This window comes from Rhinoderma darwinii, chromosome 2 (genome assembly GCF_050947455.1).
Source record: "Rhinoderma darwinii isolate aRhiDar2 chromosome 2, aRhiDar2.hap1, whole genome shotgun sequence".
Lineage (NCBI taxonomy): Eukaryota > Metazoa > Chordata > Amphibia > Anura > Rhinodermatidae > Rhinoderma > Rhinoderma darwinii.
This window is the reverse complement of record NC_134688.1, coordinates 190072005-190091422: the sequence shown is the minus strand read 5'-3', so window position 1 is coordinate 190091422 and position 19418 is coordinate 190072005. Positions and strand designations below refer to the sequence as shown.

Sequence of the window (19418 nt, the reverse complement as noted above, 5' to 3'; positions counted from 1 at the left end):
ACCATCTGTGTATGACGGCATCACAACTCTCCATCAGCGGCAAATGTCGGGGGAGAGTAGGGTTGGGCATGTTGAATTTAAACATGCCCAATTATTTTATGTAATTAGATGAGCTGCTGCCCACACACACCCGCTAAACATGCCTGTTTTGGTAACAGACTTTTTATTTCTTGTTTTAACATCTTTAAATATGAATGATTACACTAATTTTGATGGGATCAGCCGACAGTCTTATGTGTATCAGGGTATCTTGACTGTCCTCAGATGTCTTGGGCATCTTGAGTTTCAACTTGCCTGATCCTTTGTTCCCCTTGGAGGACTAGCTGACGGCCTACAGCTATTTTATTTATATGTCCAGCTTTAGAGTCCTGCGGGCTATAATTTACCAAACCGACTGTATACTTAACTTTCACTAGCACATCAAGGCTTATAAATGTACCTGAAATGTGAAGACTTTCAGAGATCTGTACCCAGAACCAAACCATTAAAAAAAAACTGAATTTGCGGTTGTAAATCTTCGGTGGTATATGTGGTGGTCAAAAATGTGAAGCATTATCGAAGTAAAGCTCCAGCACTCTCATACAGACAGCCTATGGTGTTGGTGTTTCCAATAATTTCACAGTCGTGAGAAGACTGAGGTTGACGTCTGTACTAACCAGTGCAGTTTCAAACAGGTATTAAGGTCATTCACCGTCCCAGCTTTTCTCCATCTTTCTTTGGTACCTATCTTCAGTAAGACCTCGATCAGTGGTCTTTTGTGTGTATCCGTATCCCCTCTATCCTTTTAGAAACTAGGGATTTTTTGCTTCTTGCATTCACAGGGAAAAGCCGTATTAATACATCAGAGTTACAGGATAGCTGAGTACCACTTTGGTGATGCGATGTCTACAGCTGTAATTAACATAATTAATTGTACATTCAATACATCAGGTTTCAGTTCCAGTTCCCCACTCTTTGTTCTGGTTTCCATTCATTTCTGTTTGTATGAAGCACAGCTTGCAAAGACTGGTGAGTCATCGAAAGATTGTCAGGCTGATGTAAGGTACCTGTTGCTTCCTGCTCCATGGATTCAAAATTACTTATTCTTCCAGCAGTCTAATGTTCAAATCCTGCACAGCTCCTGATCTCTCCTGATGGTCCTTAAAGAGAAAAGGCCCTTTTGCATGGGCAGATATTTTGGTCGGTAAACGAGCGGTGATCAACAGTACAGTTGATTGGCACTCGTTTACATGGAGCAATGATCGGAATGTATGGGGACGAACGATCGTTAATACAGTGGCAGTACCCATGAGATCCTGATGGTGGATACATCTGTCAGAGAGGGAACTAGCACCCACTCATGACTGATATATCTATCATTGGTCGTTAAGGGGTTAATAACCGCTCTGGCCTAGCAGCTCTGACAGACCGTGAATTAGCGGTGACGTAGTGTGTGCAGACATGAATCACTTTTCCTCACAGTTCGCTACCTATTACTGTGCAGAGTGTTAATTGTGACTGTACAAACTTGCATATTTCATCTGAAAACATGTCTCACTTGTTTTTTTTTTCATCTTCATTTGATCAGTTCATGATTTCCAGCAGATGTATCTTAAATTCATGTCATTTATGCTACAGACCAATGAATGGCTCGATATAACTTTGGGACTTCTATTTCCACATTTATAAGGAGACAAACTATAGATAGATAGATGGATGGATAGATAGATAGATAGATGGATAGATAGATAGATAGATAGATAGATAGATAGATGGATGGATGGATATAGACACCCACTTTAGTGTTTGGGTCAATTCACACAGAGTTTTTTGACGCAGAAACGGCATTGAAATCAGCGCAGAAAAATTACCGAAATGCCTCCCATTAATTTCCATAGCAGGTAGAGGTGGTTTTTTGTTTGTTTTTTTCCCCCTGAGCGGCTTTTGGGAAAAAAAACGGCGTGTTCTTTCTTGCTGTGGTTTCCACCTCTGACCTCCCATTGAAATCAGTGGCAGGCAGAAAAAATCTGCGACACTCGTTTATGAGCACTTTTTGCCACAGTCCTTGCATTGGCTTCAACGGCTGTGGGCAAAAAAAAAGTGGGAAACAAAGCGTGAAGACAGCGCTAGCAATTTTTTTCTGCCTACAAAAAATGTGAACTTCAGTACCCGTTAATGGTCAGGTTTTAAAATATTAGGTGTATTTTCTTTTGCTTAAACTCTTGTTTTAAGAACTTGCAGCTGGGTGACTCATTTAGTTTTATTTCCAAGTGTGGCATTTAAACTACAGGACTCGAATGATCGCAGCCATATGACACATTCTTTATTCTTTGTTCCATACTGTTCTATACACTGAGATAATGAGCATTTAATGGTGCAGTATGTGGTCCAAAAAACCACTTTCATGTTCCAAAAAACCCACTCTAAATAGATCCGAACTTTACCGGGCTAACGCTTTAAATAAATGACCTTAAAGGGCTTTTTCCACTTCCATGATCACATATTTAAATATTTATTATATGTACTACATAACATTTTTTATTATAAATTACAGTGTTCAACGTAAAACTCCAAGTAACCTAAATCTTGCCGTTGTTTGCAATCAGTTGTCACTGGTTACGTCCTGCTGTAGTCCCGATGTGACCGGATGAGCATGCCCAGAAGCCCTATGGTCATTCAATGCTAGCAATTCAGGGATTCTTTGGGCACTATGTCCATTGGGCGGGCATGCACAGAACGGTCTTCATCAATGTAGCACAGCTCAATGAATCTAATGCTGAGCCTGCGCAAATTGGTTCCAACCATACCCACCAGTGAGAAATCTTCTTGTAAAGTGCCATGTTGATAACAGATAGTAGGTCTCCTGTTGCCATGAAGTTCTCTCAGAAAGCTTATTGGGCAGATAAGCACCACACAGGGACACAGAGTGGTCATGGGTTAAGTAGTTTCTAATATTAGAATGGGTTCATGTAACAAGCTCAAAGACCACCCATTGCTCCAGGAAGAAGGATACTGGGGCGCGGGGATCTAGGGGAGGGTGGATAAAAACGGTGTGCAACATGAGCCGCAGCAATTTTTTCCGTGTTTTGGCATGCCCCTCGCTACTCCCTTTAAATATGTGAGACACACGGTCAACACAAGAAGGTCGACACAAGAAAAAAAACATGCTATCCATTGTTACCCACAATGGCTGTACATGGTCAGTGTATCCAGTGAATACATAATTTACTTAACTTGAAAAAAACAAAAACTAGCTAAACACAAGCAAAAAGAAAACGGTCTACAGGTAAATAAAAAGTACATTATATGGTCCTAAGATGACATCTCTAACTTCCATCCAGTCACAGAAGCGTTTGTTCTTACCCATGTAGACTATGATTGTCAAGTCCGCTTTCTGAAGCATGACGAGAACTTTTCTCAGGCTCCTTTCCCACTGTTAATTGCCAAAACAAACCTTCCACGTGATCTCCATATGTTTTCAATGTTTACAAGCTTTGTTTTTTCCATTTTATATCTGTGGTTGATCAGTTTCCTGACATACAGTATGCACGTCCTGTTACTAAATATACATATACAGATCGATCGATACATGTATGTCAACTCCCAGGTTTCATGGAAATTAGTGTCCCTTATTAGCAGAATAGTTCTCCGTACGGAGGCTAGTATGAAGAAAGCTGTGGTTATTGTCACCTGTACTTTCAGTTGTAACCACATCCTTAGAAGGGTCCACCCAATTTACTCTTGAAATTGTGGTCTTGATTAAAGGGACATTTCCTCTAAAAATTAAATAAATTAAAAAAAATCACTTGTAAATATATGTCCCTTTTTCAAATTGTGCATTTAGACATGATTAATATGCAAACCAATAGGCTGGAACCACACATGCCGTTTTTGGTGCATTTTTTTATTTTATTTTTGCCAATACCAGGAGTGGATCCAAAAAGAAGGAAATGTATAAAGGAAAGACTCGTATGTCTGCTCCCTTTTTTTTTTTTTTGTATTCACTCCTGTGTTTGGCTAAAAAACAACAACCTGAGATTCCAACATTACAGCTCACAGGACTTGTTGCCAAGTTTCTCTAGACTCTTCTCCAGGAGTCTGAGAAAGTTGGGTGACAGTCTTCATAGAATATGTATTAGTGGCCATATTGGTTGTCATCTGGCTTTCCCAGAAGCAATAAGTAACAACTTGTCAAAAAGGGGACAACTGAAGGATCTACATTTATGGGTGATTTGCTTGCATAGGTGATAGTAAGGCCCTAAAGACTTTTATGCACAACTACTATTGGTGGAGTTCTTCTAAACTCTTCCTCTTCATAAACTAAAGCTGTCACAGAGCTGCATCCACGTGCTAACACGGAGGCAGAGCATTGGCATAATATCTTTTATAAAAGGAATAGATTTCTTGATAACTAGCATTAATGATGTCTTTATTATACAGCACAATTTGAAATCTTTTGTCATAAAGATTGCCATGTGTGCATCATGGCGCTATCTGCATGGTATAGAAAAACGGTCTCGTGATCTGTCATACCTTTCATTAACTGAGGAAGTTCATGGGGCCTTTTTCCCATGTGGTGGATTTACTGTGGACTTTCAGTATGGATTCTGCACCGAAACCTTGAAGCATACTACAATGCAATGCAAGAGAAAAGGGAGTTTCAAAATCCCATTGACCGTTTGCAGATTTTAGAGCTTGCTGCGGGATGGTAGCCACCAGAAAGATGGAGGATTTTGCCTTGGTTTTTCACCCTTGGTATTACAAAGGGTGTAATTCTTTGTCAATTTTGCATCCAATTCGGGGCAACTACGGTATTGATGATGATCAACATTTTTATTGTCCCTTTACGCTTTGTTACACACCTAGTTACCTAAAATACAAAGAAAATATATAATCTGTGTCATTTATAGTCTAAAATGAACAGCAAACATCTGTCATATTGTAGAATAGTTAAATAATGAAATCCTTATGTTTATATTAAAACAAATGTGCAGCTAGCGTGTTCTGTATGTTGTGACGTGCCTTTCAAGGGATCAGTTCCGAGCAGGAATGTAATTTTGATCAATTTTATTTTACATATTTATGCAAATAATCATCTGTGTGCGCATGAAGAACGACACTTCACTATTATGAAAAAAAACAACATAAAAACCGACAAAACATTAGGGTTTAATGAAGGATTTGGTTTGATGTAGCAATATTGGCGTTGACTCCTGTACTCTATTGTATATTGGAACTACAGCAGCCTAAACCTAATACTCGCAGATGTGTATATACACATATGTAATAGACTATTTAAATGAGAAAACACTTTAAGAGATTATTCACATGAATTAGTTTTTTCAGAAATAAGAGCTAAGAAAAGCTATACTGGAAGCCAGGCCGCCTTGCCCCTTCTCAGGCCTCAGTTAGCAGGTCTAACTTCTTACAATTTTTTTTACAATGCCATTCCCTGTTTCAGGCTGTGGTATTAACCAAATTTTTCTAAAAATAAATTCAGGTGAACATTAAAATCAAATCCGCATAAACACTAGTAAGTTTGGGACTCTCACAATCAGATTGGATTCCCATAAATGTATATATTTGGTTTATTTTTTTTGCTATTTGTGTTTGGATTCTGCTTTTGATAATCTTGTTAAGAGCTGTCATTTGTTTTTCAGAGTATTAGAATGCCGAGGTCTACCCATCGTGAATGGACAATGCGATCCTTACGCAACTGTTATTTTACTGGGCCCAACAAGGTAAGCATTGCAGGCAGTTGCAGCTCTTTCTCATGAGTAGACCACTGCGGAACCATTAGCCTTTATTTACATCTGCGTTCAGTGTGTCCATTGCTCTGCTCTGTAATGCCAGCAGAACAACAAAAAAGCTGAATCCGTCATTCCTGCCTCCCCCCTTCTTGACCAGCTTGTTTTATATATATATATATATATATATATATATATATATATATATATATATATATATATATATATATATATATATATATATATATATATATATATTTTTTTATATATATATATATATTTTTATATATATATATCAGTAGAAAGACAGCAGCACTCTGTTTCCAAGTACAAGATCAAAATAGTGAATGGTGCCAGCTGATCGTCCCGATCCAAAGACCATACATATATCCACGAAGAAAATCCAGCAGCACTCCGATGATCAAGATCAAAAAAGTGAAGTTTATTGTGCCAACATGGCAAATGCAACGTTTCTGTCCCACCTTGGGACCTTTTTCAAGCATGCTTGAAAAAGGTCCCATGGTGGGACAGAAACGTTGCATTTGCCATGTTGGCACAATAAACTTCACTTTTTTCATCTTGATCATCGGAGTGCTGCTGGATTTTCTTCGTGGATATATATATATATATATATATATATCTATATCTACGTACCGGTGGGTAATATACTAATACATGAATAAATTGAGAGCGGAGTAGTCTTCACCACCCAGCATCAATGGGCCGTGAACCTAAGCTGCTCGGTCACCTAACAGAGTCCTCTTTATAGTTGCACTGTGATTTGTTGCTATGGGCTATAGTTTATTTTTTCTGTCGGGTAATACTTGGCAAATTTTCAGTAGTGACATCGGGGAGATTCCAATCATGGGAACAAAAAGCGGTAACATTTGGACAACGTAAATGCATCAAAAAGCCTAATTTTTTTTTATGCATATTGCGACTTTTGATGTATTCACAACTTTTCTTTACCAGAAACCTGGCGTAGAAAAGTTGTTAAATTCTACCCACTGTATCTGTTTTGCCCAGGGGGTGTTAATTTAATTAGTTCTTTGTAGCTTACTGTGGGCCAAAGCTAGGCTTTATTAACACATTTCAGCATCATTTAACCTTTTTATCACGAATAGTGAACTTTCTAGTGCTTTCAGTTATAAGGGCACTTCTGTACTTTTTCTGGACTGAGAATGGGCTTATGTTGTGGTTTTCAGAGCTTTCCAAAATTCCATCCATGTCTAATTAAATCTTTGCTATGGAGCGCTCTTGTTGAATAGACGTTGTTTGATGCCGGTTTTTCCCTGAGTCACTAAGGGTGTGTAAACACTGCAGAATTTCGGTCCGGATTTTCCATGCGGATATTCCGCAGCGTTTTCGCAAGAGAAATTGACATGCTACTGTTTCAGAATCCGCACTGCAGGTCCATTTCCAAACGTTTTATGTGAGTCTTTAACGCAACATGTGGATGGGATTTATTCTAATCTCATCAGTTTTGCTGTTACTGTAATATGCTGTGGAATTTCCACATGGGAAATGACGCAGTAATAATGCTGTGTCTGAACGTACCCTAAGGATCAACTCGGCAAATTGTTCTATAGTAGTACCTGATACGCTGCCTGAAATATACAGATGTAACACATTACAGCATAGGTGTTTCGTTTGTTACATAGGGCACTGAACGTATGTACTGTAATATAACTGGCACATGGTATTTATATATGTTTCATGGCATAATCCTTTAATGAGTTTAGTGTAGACTCTATCTAATTACAAATAACCGGTTAATAATCTATTAATACAGTTTTGCAGCCATCTGGTAAATTCCAAAATCCATAGCAATTTCTGTTCTGTTCCTGCATTAATCTTCTCTCCTGTTACAGAACGGAGTCAAAGAAAACTAAAGTCAGAAAGAAGACGAACAACCCGCAATTTGATGAAGTGTTTTATTTTGAGGTTGGTATTTATGTGGGCGTGGTGATGGAATGAAATCTCATATACTCAGAGATGTTTGGAAGCTCACACATGTGCCCTGCCAACTGTCATCTCTTGAAAAGTGAAACTTTAAATGAGCCAAGCTGAACTCCGCGGAGATGGGCAGAAGTGTCTGGGACGGCCTCATGTAGATCTTCTGGGATAGGAGGCTACACAGTGTCCGTAAAGGACTTCTTCCATTCAACTTTTTTTTCTCCTTGATCTGAACTCCTTATAAGTTATGTGTTTTAGTTTGCTGCAGTTGGGTCGCTCATCCAGAGATCCAATCTGAATGCCATATTTGGAGTCAGGAATTATTTTTTCTCTCTGATGTAAGGTAATTGGCAACTACCTCATAGGAGATTTTTGTCTTCCTGTAAGTCAATGCTGTAGGATCATTTTAATTGGACTTGTATTTTCTTTCATCCTTACTTTGTTACTATGTTACCATGATATTTAATAAAACAGAATTTATACGCTAAATGGCCACTTTAGTGACACCTGCCTTTTACAATTGGAGCTTCACTGGATGGACATTAGACACGTGACCCCGAAGTGCAGCATAAAATCAAGTGAGCGCGTTTTCCGTGGATTCGTTTCAGTGGGAATTCACATTCGATTGGGAAGATCGAGCGATCTAAGAAACTTCGAACAAGGCATGGTCATCAGTCCTAGACTAGCCAGGGCCAGTATTTCAAAGACTGCTAAGCATGTGGGGTTTCCTCGAGCCTCGAGTATACAGAGAATGATGTGATCGAAGAAAAACATCCAAAAAAAGGGCATCCTGTGGGTGGAAGCAACTTGTCGACGAAAGGGGTGAGAGGAAGAGGTCAAGAATTGTTTTGACAAACAGGCGGTGCACAGTCTACAAATTGCAGCATGGGTGGGCTATAACAGAAGATGAGCAGTTTGAGTGCCAATGCTGTCTAAGGGAAACAGAAACGCAAGACTCCAGTGGGCAAAAGACCACAAAAATTAGATCACCTTGCAGTAGAAAAACATCACCTGGCAAGATGAATCCAGATTTCTGTGGCACCATGCTGATGCAAAGGTCAGAATTTGTCGCAAGTAGCATGAATCGTATTACCTTTACGGTCAGGTGTCAACTGTTCAGGCTGGTGGAGGTGAAGTAATGGTGTGGGGAATGTATTCTTGGCACAACTTGGGTCCTCTGATGCCTGTGGATGGACGTTTACACAGTAGGGCTTACCTAAGCATTGTGGCCGACCAAGTTCAATCCTTCATGGCAGCTGTTTACCCTATGGCAGAAGGACACTTTTGTGGCAACTTTGAGAATTGGTCCTGTCCACATGGGCCAAAATTCCTGCAGAACGATTTCAACACCTAGTGGAATTTATGCCACAACGAATTGCTGCGGTCCAACGTGCTGCTAGATGGGTGTCTTTAATAATGTAGCCATTCAGTGTATATTCTGCCTATTCTACTTTTGTTGCACTGACACAATGCCCTCTTGCATGTTAACGAATTCTGCATCGAAAATCCATGGCAATTTACAGTACAGTGGATGGAATTTTGAAAACCCTATTCACATGTAGTGGAAAAAAATCCATGTGAAAATCAGACCATGCTCATTCTATTGCGGATATGCGGCAGATTTCAACCTTGTGTATTGCTAAATCACAATTGCAAAATCTGCTACAAAATCTGCATGTTACATTTTGCCACAGCTTTGCTACAAAATTAGCGGCTGAAGAAGTCTGCTACGTGTGTACTTGCCCTTAATATCCTGGCCACAGCAGAGAAGAATAATGTTGTTTAATATAAATGGATATAATAAAAATAGTTTTGTTGCCTAAGAAAAATAAGCAAGCCACATAATTTAAGTCACATGGAGGTTGATAACCATTGAGGCTGGATTCACATGGGCCAGTAGTGTGCTGCGGGTTCAAAAACCTTGTTAAAAACACGTTCTTTACCTGTAAACTATGCGATTTTGCGGCATGGTTTTTCAGCAGCACTCCACATTGTTTGTAACTGGAAATTATGATTTTCCTTTTTTTGTGTAAATGGCTGTGCTACCTGTAGAAACCATTCAGATTCTACAGCTCGCACTACTTAGCAACTTCTACCATGCAATGGCCAGCACAAAAGGAGTACACCACTGGATTTGAGTTGTGTAACTATTTTTGCCCTTGAGCTGAGTTTTCAGTGGATAACATGCCGTCAAAAACACAGGAACCCTGGCGGATGCCTGGACTGCTTTACAATTCGGGATCCATGTGGATTTGTTGGGATCACTTTGAAAATGGATCTGTCATACTGGTTTATGGCTCTGTTGAGAATGGAAACCACTGCGGTAGTGTGAACGGAGTCTGAGGCTAGATTAACACTTGTGATTTTTGCATAACTTTTTTTTGTTTTTGTTGAAAAACAAAAATAAAAACAAAATGTAACATGATATACCCGATTTAATATTTCCCTTTATATGGGAGTGAAACTGATCCTAAAGTGTATCAGTTTTCATTAGTCTTTATAAGGCTGGGTCTACATACACTACATGGACAGAAGTATTGGGACACACCCCTTAATCCTTAAATTTCAGTGTTTCATTAAGTCCCATTACCGCAGGTGTATGAAATCCTGCACCTAGCCGTGCAGTCTGCCTTTACAATCATTTGTGAAAGAATGGGTCGTTCTAAAGAGCTCACTGAATTCCAGCATGGCACTGTAATAGGAGGCCACCAGTTTGACATTTCTTCCCTCCTAGATATTCCACAATCAACTGTGAGTGGCATTACTGCAAAGCGGTAGTGTTTAGGAACAACAGCAACTCAGCCATGAAGTCGCAGGCCACGTAAAGTAACAGAGCAGGGTCAATGGGGCGCAAATTGCATAAAAGTCACCAGTGCTCTTTTGACGAAATAACTGCAGAGCTCCAGACCTCCTCTGGCATTAACATTCGCACAAAAACTCCACTGGGAGCTTCATGTCATGGGTTTTCATGGCCGAGCAGCTGCATGCAAGCCAAACATCACCAAGCTCAATGCCAAGCCTCAGATGGAGTGGTGTAAAGCATGCCACCACTGAACTCTGGAGCTGTGGAAATGTCTTTTGAGTGAAGAATAACGTTTCTCTATCAGGCAGTTTGAGGAACAAGTCTGGGTTTGGTGAATGTTACCTGCCTGACTGCATTGTGCCAACTGTAAATTTTGGTAGAAGAAAGATCATGCTATGGGGTTGTTTTTCAGTGGTTGGCCTAGGCCTCTTCGTTCCAGTGAAGGGAAATCCTTTATTCTTCAGCATAACGGTTTGGATAATTGTATGCTGACAACTTTGTGGGAACAGTTTGGGGAAGGTATTTTTCTGTTCCAGTATGGCTGTGCCCCAGTGCACAATGCAAGGTCCGTAAAGGCATGGCTGGGTGAGTTTGGTGTGAAAGAAGTTGACTGGCCCACACAGAGCCCTGACCTCAACCCATCGAACACCTTTGGGATTAACTAGAACGGAGATATTGAGTCAGGCCCTCTCATCCAACATTATGGTCTGACCTCACAAATTCTCTTCTCTAAAATCTTGTAGAAAACCTTTCCAGAAGAGTGGAAGCGGTTTCAGCTGCAAAAGGGGGGGGGGGACACCAACTCCATATTAATACATGTTGTTATTAGCGCTTGTCTCTATACTGTCAGGTTTCATTTGTTTGTCAGCAAGAATAGTGCGACCTGCAGCATTACCGGCGGTGGGTGGGTCGGGGAAGACTACACAAGCCCGATTTAAATTCTATTGACTTATAAAGGGTCCATCAGGTTTCTGTCATGATCCGACACAAAGCTATGGCGCGAAAGTGAATAGGCTTTAGTTGCACAGCAAAAATGTTGTCCTCTTTGGGAACGCCATTTTCATATATTAGGGCATATAAGCTTAATATAGGGTAGTCATCTGCTTGGGCCACCAACTTTCTAGTAGCTAAAGCCATGAGCCACTGCAAAAATGTGCATTTTCTCTTGTCACATCAGTGTATTAATTGGGTGCCCATATAATAGATTTGCAAAAACAAGAAAAGGATTTGGGTCCACACCTACCACACCCATATAAAAGGAATTTATCAACTGTGGTTAGGTGTTTTGTTTTTTTTTCTTCACCAGAAATGCCTTGTTGTGGTTCCACTCTAAGGTGTGTCAGAACTTGCTTAGCATCTCTCATCATCTTGTGCTCTTTCAGGATTTGTGATAGAATATCCGTACATAATTACTCAGGTTTTTTGTTGCTAATAACAAAAAAAAGGCTATTTTATGATGAGTTGAGGTGTAAATCCAAAAATACTGTTATAGGTCAAGATTCAAAAAAAGTTTGGTTTTTGGCAAATGTTGTATTTTACCCTTTGTGAAGCATTTATGTGCACAATATGCATGAAAGCAGTTAGTGTTCTGAATCTCCTAACAAATGTTTTGTAAAGAATGTTGATCATTGTGCGACGTATTGTCATCCTGTGTGATTATATTTCCTATACAAAAGGAAATCTCAGATGGATAGAAGTTTTATGGGCTTTACTATCACTTCGTATGCCTCAGACAGAAAAAAATGGTGCCATGTTCCATCGAATGCTGTATTACGGAGCTATTCTACAAAATTCGTCGTATAGAGTAACATACGGCGACACACAGAGCCACAAGGAGTCCACGTGCCTCCGTGCAGCACAAGGCTCTGCTATGTGCACATGAGGCCTGAGTAGTAAGGATTAAATTGAGGAAGTATTATTTGAATTAAGAATTATTGTCTTTTTTTCTATATCATATTGGGTTATCAGAAGGAAAAAAAATTAGTCCATTTGAATGTTCATTTTTTTGTTTCCATCTTTTTGAATTCAGGTGACAAAGCCCAGTAGTTACAACAAGAAATCCCATTTTGAAATAGAAGAGGATGATGTGGACAAAATGGAAATAAGGTAGGAAAAATCTTCGTGTCCATTTACCGAAAACCAAAAATTAAAGTGCCTGATGGGATCAGAATGTGCTGCATGAGTTTTTATTTTGCGCATCACAGCCCTACCCTTCCAAGTAATGGCTTGGTGAGTTCTAAAGGTGACAACCGCAACTCTGAGCTGGGAAATAATCTCCGATCAGCTCCTTCTGTTCCCCCTCCTGACATATATGCAAGAGAAAAAAGTTCTAATGATCTCGGTTAAACACCTACCAATGTTGTGCATGGTGTCTTTGTTGTGTCACCTTATTATAAGGCTGTTGTTTTTTTTTAGATTGAACATGTCTTAAGTTCCAGTGAGGCTAACCTGTATGTTGTCATTTTTTGTGTCATTCATATTTGTACATATTATAAAATACCACAATAGCTTATTTTAAACACCATTCATAGAGTTTATATATGGTTGGAAACTGCCGTCATTTAGTCATTGAACCTTGCTATAGTGTATTCCCTTCTGTCTATGACTAAACTATAAGCTGAGGAAATCTATCTTCAAGAGCTGATATCAAAGACTGGAGACCATCCAGGGTTAAGTGTATGAGATTTCTTCATCACAGAATTTGTGTTCACTGCTGGTAGATCCAGTGGCAGCTTTGTTCTTTGTCTATATGGTCGAATGTAAGTTATGTGCGTTACATTCTAAAGCCTCAGAATCAAACCTTTCATTCACTAGGATGTGATCTTATGCCAGTATTTATTACAACACTGTTTATTATAACCTGTGCTATTCTCCACAGGGTTGACCTATGGAATGCAAGTAATCTAAAGTTTGGGGACGAGTTTCTTGGAGAACTTAAAATTCCACTCAAGGTCCTACGACAATCCAGCTGCTACGATGCATGGTATAGTAATTTACAGTTACAGTAATGTGTTTTCATGATTTTTAAGACCAATACAACAGGGCCAAATAATTTCCAGAGCAGACACCCATGTAGGTCGAGCAGCCCACATGCATGTGGGCCTGGTTCAAGTTGCGTTTTATCCCTACGTGTCCATAGGGGTCCATTAACCCAACAGAGGTCAAAAGCGCATCCTTTTGGCCTCTGTCGGGCTGGTATATGTCGGTATACCTTTATTTATTTTTTATTTGGAGGATAAAATAATGTAGTGCACTACTTTTATTCCATTCTGAGAGATTCTGCAAAGAAAAAAAAACTGTACTGCATGGTATACATTTTTACAACATGGGAGCCTATGTGTAACGGATACCTCTACATGGCATCCATCAGAGGTATATGTTACATTTATTACTCAGGGAGCTTCCCAAGAGCCGTAGTCCCCATGAAGAACTTCATGTAGTGTTCGGCTTGGGGATTCCGGCCCTGGGAAAGCCCCTGACGTTACTGTTCATATATGTACAGTGATGTCAGGGGCTTTCAACTATGGAGTCCATGGCCAGATCATCAGCACTGCTCTGTCTCGGGACTCCAGGACTGGAGAAGCTCCTGACATTACTGTCTATATATGGACGTTGACCTCAGGGGTTCTCCAGTCCGAGTCCCCATCAAGAGCGCATCTGATGCTTGAGCCGAGGACTCCCTAGTTTAAAGTCCCTGACATCAATATCCATGTATTGACCGTGACAACAGAGGCTTCTCCTGGCGCAGCGCTTCAAGTAGTGCTGTTCCTGGGGAATTTGGGCTACGTATTCCACTGTATGCCTATACAGTGGGATACCACACTACACCTCCTGGCAAGTTCCATCATCTTTAATTTGGAAGGTTTTTTTGCTTCTGGATCCAGTTAAATAAAGTGACATTTGGTTTTCATTCCACTCGTCAAAAAAAAAAAAGGGGTTTTCAGTTTTTGTTTTTTTTTGTTTTTTTTAAATTGATGCCCATCCTTAGGATAGGCCATTAATATTAGATTGGTACTGCGTCCCCATTGATTGCTCCGTACTTTTAGTAGCGGTTTTGTCGGCAATTACAGCTCAGCCCATTCACTTGTGAATTGTAATACTAGGAAAAGCCGCTAATAAAAGTACTCGCCGTAGCACTGCGGCCCCTTTAAATAGTTGATTGATGTGGGTACCGAGAGCCGGACTCCTACCGATCTAATATTGATGGCCTTTTTTAAGGATAGGCCAGCAGGTTTAAGAAGCCAGAAAACCCTTATAAGCCTGACTCAATACAAACCTTAAACTTTTTTATGGAGTTCAAGGGTGAGAAGAAAAATTGAACAAAAGTCGTAGGAACTGTCCCCTGGTAGAAGCCTTTTTTAGCTGTTGCATCAGTTGTAATACCCACTTGGCCTACTGGCAGAATGTCTTAGGAGCAGATAATTGATCAGCATGGGACCACTGTGGTGCTCAGGAAACCTGTGATATGTGGTCCTGATTACTTCTTATGTATACACAATGTCTATATCCAGTATAACAGGTTACATTTTACAGTTTGCATATAAAATTAATCTACATAAATAGCTGAGTAACTTTGTAAATACATTGCATTACTTGCTTTGGGATGATCCCTAGTTACAACCTGTATTATAGTTCAGAGCTTCATTAACAATTCTGCCGGGTTCAGAGCTGAAATCTTTTCTGGTCTTGCAGGCTCAACGTCTGCACAGAGCTTGCTCTGGTGACTTTCATTCTGGGAATCATAGTGTTTACAGAAGACACTGTATAGTAATTTGATGTAGGAAAAACGAACTGTCCCACTGCATAATATGAGCTCAGCTAAGCTGATAGGGATGTGTGTTCTGACAAGCTTGTTGACGGTTTCCAATGATAACCAAAAGAGCTGCTTGGCTGTAACTCCTGATGCAACAATTAATGTAATGTATTTACTAAGGCACCAATGTTTTTGTATAGATATAAAATACATGCTAATGGAAATTTTCTAATGATATATGTCTGTAAATAATATTTTTATAAACCTCACGATCTGATGTCAGAACCTGGCTATTATACAGAGATAAGAGGCGCTACATAGGTGCTGGTCATTTAGGTACTCCTGTATTAAACAATGATTGACTGACACGTAGAGATCCCTCTGTCTTTAAAAAAAAAAGAGGTTCTTAAAGGGGTTGACCTACGAAGGACATTTATCACCTACCCAAAGTATTGGTGATAAATGTCTGATTGCTGTGCCCCCACCACTGGGAATCCCATTTATCGCTAGAAAGGGGGTCCCGAGCCACCGTTTCTCCTCACTGCACGATCGAAATAAGGAGGCATTTGAATGAAGAGGTGGTCACGCATGTGCGCTGCCACTACATTCAATGCCTATGGGGCCGCAGGTAACAGTCGAGCGCTATACTCGTTCTAGTAATCTGTGGGGGTCCAGGCGGTGGGGCCCCCAGGGATCAGACTTTTTTTTTTTTTTAGGGTGTCTGTTTCATATTAATCAATGAACCCCCTTACTATAAATTATAAGTATATTAGAAGTCCGTTATATGATCACAGAACTCTGTGATGATTTCTAATATCTCGTAATTTATCGTAGGCGGTACATTTATCTCTTAAATGGTGCTCATTGGTTGACATGCCTTTTTAAAGTCCTATTTAATAACACTCTTACGAATTTCTCTTACTCATGTTAAAAGCTATTTCCTTGTAGAATACTTTTATTTAATCTATATTGTCCTATTCCATTAAAAAAAGTGAGAAGCCATAGCACCATAAAGGAAGATTACAATTTACAACAACATTACTGCTATGCATAGCGGATAATAAAGGTAATATTTTCATCATGTAATGATTAAGGTGCAATAAAAGGCCACTGGAGATGTGTAATGCTCATCAAATACTGTGTACACATGTCGGGATCTGTTTGTATGAAGCAGCACACAATACACCCAGGTGATGATTCTCTATATCTTTTTCCAATACATTTTAGCAGTAGTTATGTGCCTTACCTCCTGGGCATGCTTAGTATATCCAATATCTTGATATTTCATTGACTCAGCTGTTTCTCACATGTTCATGCTTGTGCTCTTACTACTGCACTCCTAGAGGACACATCAATGTGAGACGCCAACATTCCAGTTTTCTAGGAGCAGGACACTATAATACTGTGAATAAACCTCTTTATGGGGGATAAAGCCGTTTCCAAAATCTAGACCAACCAGTAAATAATATTGTTGGCGGATTAGATCACTTTGTTAAAGACTTTCATTGGGTGTAACCATTGTAACGTAATGATGGCTTAAACCTTGGAGATGGTAATATAATTGAATTTGACTGACATTAATAATTTCTGAATGGAACTGCATTACAAAAATCGAAATGTATGAATCTTGGTATAGCCGTGTGTGTTCTCTTCTTGGTGCTAAAAGGGTTTTCCCACCCCATAACTGATGATGGTATAGAATTGGCGAGTACCTGACTGCTGGGATGCCCACTGAACACAAGAATGAGAGTGTGCAGTGCTCTGTACCCAGGTTAAAATCCATAGGGCCTTGGTGCTACACAGCTTTTCCGTCCTGGGCATTGCAGCACTAACCTATACACTTCAATGAGGTTGTGCTGCAGTTCTCTGTTCAGCTCCTGGTTGGGAGCAGCCCCGTGTAGAGAAAATTCAAAAGGGGCCTTAACCACTAAATTCTCGTTGAAAGTGAGATTCCATCACTTGCTAAGGTGGGAAAACTCCTTTAAAAATATTGTCTCAAATATTATTTTGTATACAGCGTAATGTATTGGAAGTTTCACAGCAAGTTTTCTTTCCTTTTTGGCAGGTACTTGCTTCAACCCAGGGATAATGGCAAATCAGGCAAGCCAGAGGATCTTGGCTCATTGAGGCTCAATGTAGTTTACACTGAAGATCATGTTTTTTCAAGCGAGTGCTACAACTGCCTCAGAGACCTCTTATTAAAATCTGGAGACGTTGAGGTCAGTTGAATAGCTCGTAATAAGAACCAAAATGTTATTCTAAAGAGACCTTGTATCCAGTGCCAAGTGTGTACCATAAGTCCTGGGCAGTTCTTAAAACTTAGGCCTCCACCGATCTATAGTCAGCAGCACCACTTTTCTATGCCAACATGTTTTATAATACCCCCAACGGGCTTAGGCCCTGTGCGCGCTGCCTTAGACCCCTATAAGTACCATATACCGCATGAAAAGTTTCTGTTGTATACAGTAATGGGGTTTTCCAGAATTGGAGAAACATACCTGCTTTCTGCCAAAAATCATGCCACACCTGTCCACAGGTTGTGGGTGGTATTGCAACTTCGCTCCATTCACTTCAATGAAGCTGAGCTGCAACTCCGCTCCATTCACTTCAATGAAGCTGAGCTGCAACTCCGCTCCATTCACTTCAATGAAGCTGAGCTGCAACTCCGCTCCATTCACTTCAATGAAGCTGAGCTGCAACTCCGCTCCATTCACTTCAATGAAGCGGAGCTGCAACTCCGCTCCATTCACTTCAATGAAGCGGAGCTGCAACTCCGCTCCATTCACTTCAATGAAGCGGAGCTGCAATTCCAGAAACATCCCATGTACAGGTGTGGCACCGTTTCTGGAAAAGAAACAGCCATGTTTCACTAATGCTGGACAACACTTTTAAATGCTTTTATAGAGCACTATTCACCGGACGGAAGCCAAGAGAGTGACCTTTGGGCCTCTGTTGGGCCGGTACGCAGAACAGTATAGGAAAGCATAGCAGACCACTGCAAAAAATGTATATCATGTGATATACATTTCTTTTACTATGGGATCTTTTGGATGACGTATGCCAGTGCATGCCTATACAGTGGCATACGGCAAACCTTCCATCGGAGGTATATTCCCGACGTATAATGCTGCTGAATGACTCAGACGCAATGTTTTCTGAGCCTTATTCACATAGTGAGGTAAAATTGCTGTTTATCAACCGAGTTTACCATAAAACCGCAGAAAGATGCCATGGTTTTTGCAAAATTCCAGCATATTTGCATAAATTTGCCACGATTTTGCGGTATTTTCGACAATACACCACAGTTTGACACTGCCATGTGAATAGATCTAAATATTTATTAATATCAATATATAATTCCCTATTTTGGATCTTAAACAATCCACTTATCCTTATCCCAAATGTTGATTTCGTCCCCACATTTGAGTTGTCAACTGAAATAAATTAATATAGGCATATTGTAATGTGGGGCAGTAGGGGAAATAACCTACCAAGTAAAACACAATTCTATCGGCTCCAGGGGGGCATAGCGACGTTTTGATATGTCTTGCAGCAAATCTAGGACAAGGGGCAGGGCAGTAGCTGCAAGCTAGTGGCCGCGGGTCTGTGGCCATGACCAGCTGCATATGCACTACACCGCTGCCAGTCCAGCAACCAGTCTTAAAGGACTGTGGTAGGTGCAGAGCTGAGCGAGAGGTGAGTCAATAGGAGTCAGGGTGTAGCAGATCAGGCGCTGTATCTTATGGGAAGAAGCGCCAGGCTTCCAGGAACGGTGACTCCCCGCCCTCCCTACTTCTCTGTGTGTCTGCCGCAGTCAGAGATGCCCATGGCAGGTGTGGCAGGTCGCAGATAATATAACCACCATTATCAGTTTGTGACGTGGTGTCTGTCTTTTATAATGAAGGGCAGTTTGGGCCACATTACAATCCCCCACTTCTGTGAACAAATCCACTAACTCTACAAAGTTATGTTCTTACAGTTTAAATCTGTGATAGCGTTATAGCAATGACATGGAATAGTCCACCACAAATGTTACAAATATTTCCTCAATGTAAAAGTCGTGGGCGTTGCTGCTCTGTCTGTAACCCTTAGTTTGAAAAATAGTTTTTGTGGTTTCTGAGTGATTGAATCTCTTCCTCTGGTGAGCAGCAAAACTGTTATTTTTTTTTCTTTTAAAAAA

At 40.3% G+C, this 19418-nt stretch overlaps 1 protein-coding gene across 2 annotated transcripts in view; it reads left to right on the top strand.

Annotated features, from left to right (window-relative positions):
* Positions 1–19418, top strand: part of RASA3 (RAS p21 protein activator 3) — a 214536-nt gene that overhangs the window by 147783 nt on the left and 47335 nt on the right. For both annotated transcript variants that reach the window (XM_075852643.1, XM_075852644.1), the window contains 5 exons: positions 5640–5720; positions 7598–7670; positions 12515–12591; positions 13364–13468; positions 17304–17457. In XM_075852643.1, coding sequence (XP_075708758.1) covers positions 5640–5720; positions 7598–7670; positions 12515–12591; positions 13364–13468; positions 17304–17457 — 490 coding nt within the window. The remainder of the gene's footprint in view (positions 1–5639; positions 5721–7597; positions 7671–12514; positions 12592–13363; positions 13469–17303; positions 17458–19418) is intronic.